Source organism: Haliaeetus leucocephalus, unplaced genomic scaffold (assembly GCF_000737465.1).
Source record: "Haliaeetus leucocephalus isolate CR32 unplaced genomic scaffold, Haliaeetus_leucocephalus-4.0 Scaffold339, whole genome shotgun sequence".
Taxonomy (NCBI): Eukaryota; Metazoa; Chordata; class Aves; order Accipitriformes; family Accipitridae; genus Haliaeetus; species Haliaeetus leucocephalus.
The window spans coordinates 691,911-699,561 of record NW_010972775.1 but is presented as its reverse complement, the minus strand read 5'-3'; the positions used below and the strand labels follow the sequence as shown (position 1 = coordinate 699,561).

The window sequence follows — 7,651 nt, the reverse complement described above, 5'->3', positions numbered from 1 at the left end:
CGCCCCGGTACCAGGCTCCTCACAGCCCCTCCCGCCCCCCTCACCCCCAGCGGTGCCCTTCGCGCCGCTCCGGGCACTCACCGTCCGCCTGCCCCAGGCCGACCAGCGTGATCAGCACCAGGACCCCCAGCCTCAGCGCCAGCCCCATGGCAGCCGAGCGCTCCGCTTCACTCACAGAGTGGTACGGGCCCCTCGCCCGCTGCTTTTTATAGCCCCGGTTGAGCGCGCCCAATCGCGGTGCGGAACTGCCGGCGCGTCATCAGTCTCCAAGCTGAGGGGAAGAAGTAAGGTTATGCGAGCTAGCCCGTTGCGCCTGCGCACTACGGGCAGCGTCGCTTTCGCTTTCGCTTCTGGGCCTGAGGTACAGACCGGGACTCGGCGGCCGCCGCTCTGCCCCAGGCCCCGGCCAGCCCTGTGCTGGGGCCTTTCCCACCCCGGGGCATTCCCCGTGCCTCGGCCTTCCCCTCGGGGATGGAGGCATCGGAGGCGTGAGGCGGGACCGGGCCCCAAGTCGAGGCTGGGTGGCCTCTCCCCCGGGCCTTGAGCTGGACACCTGCGGTCAGGAACCCCAGCTGGGAGCAGGGCATGGCACAGCAGCTACGAGGTGCTCGCCCGGCTCCTGCCCCTCGCCAAAAGGGGAGTAAAAACCATCCCTCGCGGAAGGTTTTGCAGCGAGGGGCAGTATTACGCCAACAGCAACAGCCTACACTGGCGCAACTTGGCCACCTTCCTTTCTGAGATTCAGTTTGCCACTTCTGAGCTTAGGCGGGAGCGTCTTGGTCCGGTGGCTGCAGGATGATGGATTGACTCTGTCGTTCGAGCACAGCATGGACTCCCTGATATCAAACACAAGAATCCAAGGTCAAAGAACCAGGTGTCCTGGTGCCTCCTTCACAAAAACTGTGAGCGCTGCAGCACAGCTAGGCTGGGTATGCCTCCCTGTGGTACTGCTTGGAGGGGAGAAGTACAGCAGCCTTGAACAGCAGCATTAAGAAAACCAAGGTTAAAAAAAAAAGAAAATGAATCAGTATTAAAGGGCACGTAGATGTTTTATACCCTAGGAGCTTGTCTGCTTCTGGTCCTACAGGTCATGTACTGGTTATCCTTACAAAGAGTCACTGCTTCAGACTGGAAAGCAGATACATGTATATTGTCTTCCATCCAGCTTCATAAGGATTAAAAAGTTAAAAAGAAAAGAAAGTGAAGTTACTGCTAGTAGGGAGAAAGCAGCAGTATCACAGAGCTCCTCTAACACTGGGCTCCTTTAAGACTTGCCTTCTTAATGCATCCCATTTAAAAACCTAACTTAAATCAATAAAGCACATACAGAGAACATCCCCTACCCAAAGGCAGCAGGTAAATCAGTAGAGACTGAGCAAAGAAAAAACCTGCAAATACTCATTAATCCTCACCAGAGCAGCTCCGGGATGAGCTCTTGCTTGGTTTGCTGGCTGTCCAGTGAGCGGTGCCAGCAGCTACGCAGCTGCCGTTGAGTGTTTTTGCTGTGAGATAAGGGGACGCAGCTGCTGCTGAAGACTTATCAGGGATCTCAGGGCTCTCACAGAAATAAGTCATAACTGCTGCGTCAGCAGCTGAGCTGGTATTGGGAGTCGCTGCCTTGGAGCCTGACCCAGAGGCTTGTCTGGCTCTGCCCGGGGGAGCGATCCCCTTGGCCCAGGGAGGATTAATTACACAAATAGCTGATTGTGGGACACAGATCCTTTCTCCGCACTGACGCCCGGGCTCTCCCTGTTAGGACAAGAATCCCTGGAGATGACTGTGCCTAGCAGACTTTCCCTGTAAACGCAAGCTGAAGCACAAGTTTCTTCCACATGATGTTTCTAAAAGGCCAAATCTTCCTTTTTCAGGGTGCTTCTGCTTTTATTAACGGAGAAAAATATTTAAGGAGTGGGTGAGGTCTGACACAACTGAGGTGCTCCTGGCATTCGGGGGGACGAGGGCAGCACATTGTGCTTGGCGGGACACAGAGATTTACAGCATCTTTGCCTTAGCTTTGGTCCCCTGTGCTTTCAAATCCACTGCTGTAAACCTCCGAGGCACTTCCAGCTGGACCGACCATGTCCCGCTGGTTTTCCGTGACTGCTCACAGGGGCATCGGTTCAGAAAAGGCCCTCGCTGGCAGGGAGTGACAAGAGCAGTAGAAAAACCCGGGCTGGGGTTTTCTGTGTCCTGAGAGACACAGGTGTTTGCAGTTTTACACCCTTTTTCGCGGGTGGGGTCATTAAACCTCACCCCACCCCCCCCAGCTCCATCCCCATCCCTGCTCCACGCACCGCCAGCGGTCTCGGCCGCCTGGGCGGGGCCTAACTGGGGGCGGGGCCTAACGGATGGGGGCGTGGTTACGCTACAGCGCAGGGGCGGGGCGCAGTGGGCGCCGCCATGCTGTACGGAAAGCGCCTGCGGGGCGGCGCGCTGCCGCCGAAGCGGCGGCGGTCCGTAAAAGGCGGCGGTGGCGGCAGCCTGGCCCCGTAGAGGGACACGGGCGGGTGGGAGGGAGGGAGACGTCGCGGCATGGCGGAGGGCGGCGAGCTGTTTGTGAGTGCCCGCCCTGCTCCGCCCTGGCACGCTGCTCCGTTCCGCGGGCCACCTCCCCTCCCGCTTCCCTGGGTCACGTCCCCCCCCACCCCCTCCTCGGTGCCGGTTGCTCCGGGGCTGCCTCTCCCGGTGCTGGCTCTCCTCGGAGCGGTCGGTACCGGAGAAGACGCTGCCCTGGAGGTGCTGGTGGGGTGCCCTTCCCTGCCTTTGTGCTCGGGTGCTGTCCGTGCCCAGCTAGTGGGGTGTTCACTCTGAAGCCTAATGGTGTCCCTCTGTGCCAGCCACGCTGGTGCTGTTCTGTACTGGCATCCCCTGTACTGGCAGGGGTCACCTCCGGGCGGCCACAGCCCTGGTCTAGGCAGGCTTCAGTGGGCTCCTGCCCCACACTGAGCCAGTAGATCCTGCCCTCGCTGGCGGTGCTGGTGGCTCCTGCTCTTCCCTTTCCACCTGCAGAGCAGCTGTGAGCACTGGGGGCTGCCTGGCACCACCAGTGCGGGGGGGGTGGGGGGTGAGGTTGGGTGTCCCCCACTTTGGGAGCATGTTAGGGTTACCTCTCCCTTAGTGGGCACCCTGGTGCTTTCGACTCCAGATCCTTGAGGACTACCTGCTGCTGGAAGATGCGCCTCTGCTGGAGGAGATGGCCGAGGAGGATGAAGAGTTCGACCTGTACAACGAGATGACTTTTGGGTTAGGTAAGATCTCAGGGGAGGCCCAGTGTTGGGGAGATCAGCCAGCACCCAATGGAGTGAGGATGATGGGGGGGGTGGTGGTGAGGAAGGTGTTCTCCTGCCTGGTGAGGAGCTGGATTGAGAGTAGGGACCCCAGTGAGCACTGCCCAGGTTTTCACCCACCCCAACGTGCTCTGCTTCCCTCCTCCAAGACCGAGACTCCACTGAGGAGGACACCACAAAACTCCTGATGCCTCTGGAGATGAACCCTGAGCTGGCTGAAGCGGTGGTAGAGAAGACCGAGGCTGGGGAGGAACAAGGGCCCACAGCAAATGAGCAGCCAGAGGAGCTGGGAGAACCCCAGGAGGAAGGTGGGATGGAGCTGGACGTCGAGCAGGGTGGCTCCGAGTTGGAGGAGGAGGAGCTAGGGACTGAGGAACAGGAGGAAGACCAGGAGCCCTGCGAGGAGCCCAATGACCTGGGGGACCCGGCAGTGATGAGAGCTGTGCAGACCAAACCCACACTGGAGGTGACGTGTGAGCGGAGAGGGAGGGGACCCATGCCTGGCAGGCAGGCAGAGGGGCTGGTGGGGACCCACTGCTCCCCCCTCCATCCCCACACCTGTGGGTCCTGCCCTATGGAGGGCACTGGGGGGTAGTTTCGTCCCTGCCCAAGGGAGGAAGACCTGCTGTGCCAGGGCTGAGTAAGCGCCTGTAACTTCTTTGCTTGCAGAGCCAAGACTCGGCAGTGCTGGACAGTAGGATTGGTGCTTGCTGGGCAGAGTTTGGCAAAGAGGATGTGGTAAAAATGTCCCCTCCCATCCGGTGATGAGGCTGAGTGGCCCCTGTGCCTCTTCTCCTGTCTTCCTTCCCTGTGCTGATCTATCTCCCTGTCTTCCAGCTGGCAATGGATCCCGTGGTGTGGGGCTCCTGCCCCAGCAGCATCCCACCCCACCATGTTCTGGAGGTGGGTACCCCCCGCCAGGCCCACGGGGAGCGGCTGAGGGCTCCCCAGCACCCTGGGCTGAGGGTCATGCAGGTGATTTGGGGTGACCAGGGGACTTTGTCACGGGTCTGGGTGCGCACGGATGTGTCTCTTACGTGCCAAGGCTGTGGGTGGAGGTGCCTGCCCTAAGCAGAGCCTGATTTTGAAGGCAAAGTTGTTGAGTTTGGGGGGACTGGGACCCCCATGCCGGGTGTCCCTGTGGGTCCCTTGCTGTTGCATGCTGCCAGGGTGGGAGCCTGGCTGGTGCATGGTCTGGTTAAGCAATGACCAAAAGTTTTGGTGAGCTGCCTGATGCTGGGGGAGCTAAATTGATCCCAGCTGGGCCCCGTTCCCATCTCCTGCTGCCTCCTTCCTGCAGGATAAAGCCATCCTCCAGGTCCTGGAGAGGCCCCCACCATCCACCAACATGGCCCTTGACTTCATCGGCTCCCCAGTGCAGAGGGGCTATGGAGGCTCTTCCCGGCTCAAGCACCCCAACTTAAGACTGATGTCCCCCAAGTCCTTCCCCCAGCGCTTTCTCCAGCAGGTAATGGGTTTCAGGGGGCTCTTGCATCCCCTCTTTCTCTGCCCTCCCCTCCACAGAGGTGCAGCCTTGAGGACAGGCTTGTCCCAGTGACACCTCCTGCCCTGCAGCAGTCGCCTCTGATGACTCGCTCCCTGTGTTCCTCTCGGCCCTACATGCCAGCTCGCAGACCCTCTCCACTCTTCACTTCTAACCAGGTAACGCGGTGGGCTGTGATCCACGGCCATGTCCCCTCTGAGGTGGCCCTGGAGTGGCAGTAGATGGAGATGTTGCCTCCCCAAAGGCTGTCTGGGGCAGACTTTGCAGCTCCATCTAATCTTCAGCACCCATCTCTGGCGTCTTGCCCATGGGGAAAGTGGAGCCACCGGTGTAGCCATTGCTTCATAAATCTATTTGTCCTGATGTCTCCATGGGACCTGCACCGGGAATGGTGTTCTGCTTGGTGTCATGCTGCAGCAGTGATGGTGGACCTGGGGTATGCCATCCCTGGTGACACCTGGGTCCCCTTGCCTTGCTCAGCTGTAGTGGCAGGATCCTGGGGAGTATCACCTTGCTGTGGTGCCCCATGTGTCCCCTCCATGTAGGGAGAGGGTGGCCCCTGCACAGATGGGAGCCAGAAGCCAGCACGGAGCTGACAGACCCCTCCAGGACCCTCGGAAGGGAAGGCTCAGATGCTTGATCACTTCTCTCTCCCTCTCCAGGGTACAAGGTATGTGTCTCCAACCCCTTTCCGGCCCATGTCACCCAACATCAGCAGCTCTCCACAGCCTCTTGCTATGCACTTCGGTCCCATGTCTCCCTCTTTGGAGCCCGCTCTCTTCTTCAGTCCATCAGCCAGTGGCCAGCTGAACCTCAGGTAGCAGGATGCCTGGGTAGGATTGGAGGAGCCCTACAAAGCAGCTGGGGGGTGTCCCCCCTCTGGGGATGTCTCTAGTGCGTGGTGCTGAGCCCCCTGACCCCCATCTGGTCTCCTTTGCAGTGTGCCCAGCCATATGACCCAGCTTCACCCCCAGCACCAGCGGATCCTGACCAAGCGGCAGCAGCAACGCGGGCAGGCACGGAGGTAAGGGGGTCCCCGGGGAGCTGCAGGGTGTGTGGGGGGCTCTGGGCAATTACAGCAGGCTGCACCTTCTCCTGTGCCAGCATCTCCCCCAAGAAGCTGTGGTCTCCTAAAGTGGACCCTTATGCTGGACTGATGACCTCCAAGGAGAAGGACTGGGTCGTCAAGGTGGAGATGATCCAGCTGCAGAGTGAGAACATGGATGATGACTACTACTACCAGGTGAGCTCCTGCTGGCAGCACCAGTAGCTTATTCTGCTCCTCAGGGTTGGGACTTCATCTTTTTGGTAGCTGGAGGGTGCCAGGGCTCGTGATGCCTGCCCACCTGGCTATGCCTGTCATTACAGATGTACTACCACCGGCTGGAGCGCAAACAGGCAGAGGAGCTGTTCCGCGGGCGCAACAAGCAGGAGCCCCCCAAGCTGGTCACGCCGTTCATCCAGAAAGTGGAGACATATGACTCTGGTGAGGGGCTGGGGTGGGCAGTGGGGGGCTGGGTGAGGGACTGGGATGTGGTCTCACCGTATCCCATCTCTCTTCCAGTGGTGCGCATTGCGGGCTCGCTGGGCCAGGTTGCAGTGTCCACCTGCTACAGCCCTCGCCGGGCCATCGATGCTGTGCACCATGCCCTTGTGGATGAGGTAGGTGAGGGGAAGCCGGGCTTGTTGGTGCCGCGGATGCCTGGAAATCCCGCTCTGAGCTTTCCCCAGGCACTGGAGCAGCTTTAGCAGGAGCTTTAGGAGCTGCTGTGACCGAGCACGTGTGCTGCCCAGAGCTGTGGGATGGGGCACATGGTTTGAGCAGGTGCCACCTTGGTGGTGAGCTTACTGGGAGCTTCTCCCCTGCCAAGGGGCGGGATGGGGCTCTGGGCAGTCAGAGCTGGCTGTGGCCTTTCCGTGGGATTGCTCTGTATCCTGAAGCCACCTCTGATCCCCAGGGAGCAGCTGGCCCAGCGCCCTGCCGGCAGCAGTGTCTGGTGCTGGCTGTAACTGTTGTGCCTTCCTTTCTCCCCTCCTGAAGGCTGCAGGGAGCCATCGGCTTCGGGCACTGCACAGGATCGAGAAGGTGAGCGAGCCGCGATTTGGGGCAGGGTGGGATGGTGCAGACGCTCAGTTTTCATCTAAGGAGCTCTGTGAGGGGACATCAACCTGGGCAGGGGTCCTGAATAACCAGTCGGTAGAAGATGGTCCAAGCTGCCCCTTTGCCTTTCTCCAGCTCTTCCTGCAGCTGCTGGAAGTGGAGGACTTGCAGCGGAAGACATCCCTGGCCCCAGAGGAGCAGCAGCCCTGCTGTCAGGAGCAGAAGAGCCAAGAAGTGGAGCGTCTCTACCAAGCCTTGAAAATCGGGGCTTGCAGCAGTGCAGAGTGAGTTTGTGCTGTGGGGAGAGGTGAGCAGGCAGTGTGTCCTGGTCCTCGTGGGGCTCAGATGGTCATGGGGAGGGTTGGATCCTGTCCTCTGTGTGTCACCGTGGCCTGTGCTGACCCTGCCCATGAGCTTTGGCCTCCACTGGAGCTGATGCTGGTCCTTCTGGATGGGCAGAGATGCTACAGGTCCCTTGGGATCTGTGCCAATGGAGCCTTCATCCCCAGGGAGGCAGAGGATGAATTCCTGCAACTCCTGTGTGTGCGGAAGGGCAAGAAGCTCACGGCCCGGCTGCTGCCCCACCTGACCCAGGAGCAAGCAGAGAAGATCCTGCTGACCGTCACCCACCACCTGCCCTTTCTCATGAAGAAGGACGTGTTGGATGAGGCAAGCACCTCCAGACAGGGCAGGGGCATCCCAGACTGCCTTATTCCCCTGTCTGCTCTTGCTGGGGGGGGGGGGGGGGGGGCGCCGGCG

The 7,651-nt window shown here is 60.2% G+C and overlaps 2 protein-coding genes across 5 annotated transcripts in view; one reads left to right on the top strand and one right to left on the bottom strand.

Moving 5' to 3' along the window:
* Window positions 1-152, bottom strand: part of B2M (beta-2-microglobulin) — a 3,197-nt gene extending 3,045 nt beyond the window's left edge. Inside the window, exon 1 of the mRNA XM_010571555.1 lies at window positions 82-152. Coding sequence (XP_010569857.1) covers window positions 82-148 — 67 coding nt within the window. The 5' untranslated portion in view covers window positions 149-152. The remainder of the gene's footprint in view (window positions 1-81) is intronic.
* Window positions 153-2,519: 2,367 nt separating this feature from the next.
* The window catches only part of PATL2 (protein associated with topoisomerase II homolog 2 (yeast)), a 6,640-nt gene continuing 1,508 nt past the window's right edge, over window positions 2,520-7,651 (top strand). For 2 of the 4 annotated variants that reach the window (XM_010571553.1, XM_010571552.1), the window contains exons 1-15: window positions 2,520-2,556; window positions 3,146-3,248; window positions 3,437-3,753; window positions 3,957-4,025; window positions 4,125-4,190; window positions 4,588-4,755; window positions 4,863-4,949; window positions 5,454-5,608; window positions 5,732-5,815; window positions 5,896-6,034; window positions 6,160-6,277; window positions 6,356-6,453; window positions 6,833-6,877; window positions 7,028-7,176; window positions 7,402-7,561. In XM_010571553.1, the coding sequence (XP_010569855.1) occupies window positions 2,533-2,556; window positions 3,146-3,248; window positions 3,437-3,753; window positions 3,957-4,025; window positions 4,125-4,190; window positions 4,588-4,755; window positions 4,863-4,949; window positions 5,454-5,608; window positions 5,732-5,815; window positions 5,896-6,034; window positions 6,160-6,277; window positions 6,356-6,453; window positions 6,833-6,877; window positions 7,028-7,176; window positions 7,402-7,561 (1,782 nt within the window). In that variant the 5' untranslated portion in view covers window positions 2,520-2,532. Of the gene's footprint in view, window positions 2,557-2,935; window positions 3,017-3,145; window positions 3,249-3,436; window positions 3,754-3,956; window positions 4,026-4,124; window positions 4,191-4,587; window positions 4,756-4,862; window positions 4,950-5,453; window positions 5,609-5,731; window positions 5,816-5,895; window positions 6,035-6,159; window positions 6,454-6,832; window positions 6,878-7,027; window positions 7,177-7,401; window positions 7,562-7,651 lie in introns of those variants that run through there. The other 2 variants (XM_010571551.1, XM_010571554.1) reach the window with 2 other exon arrangements.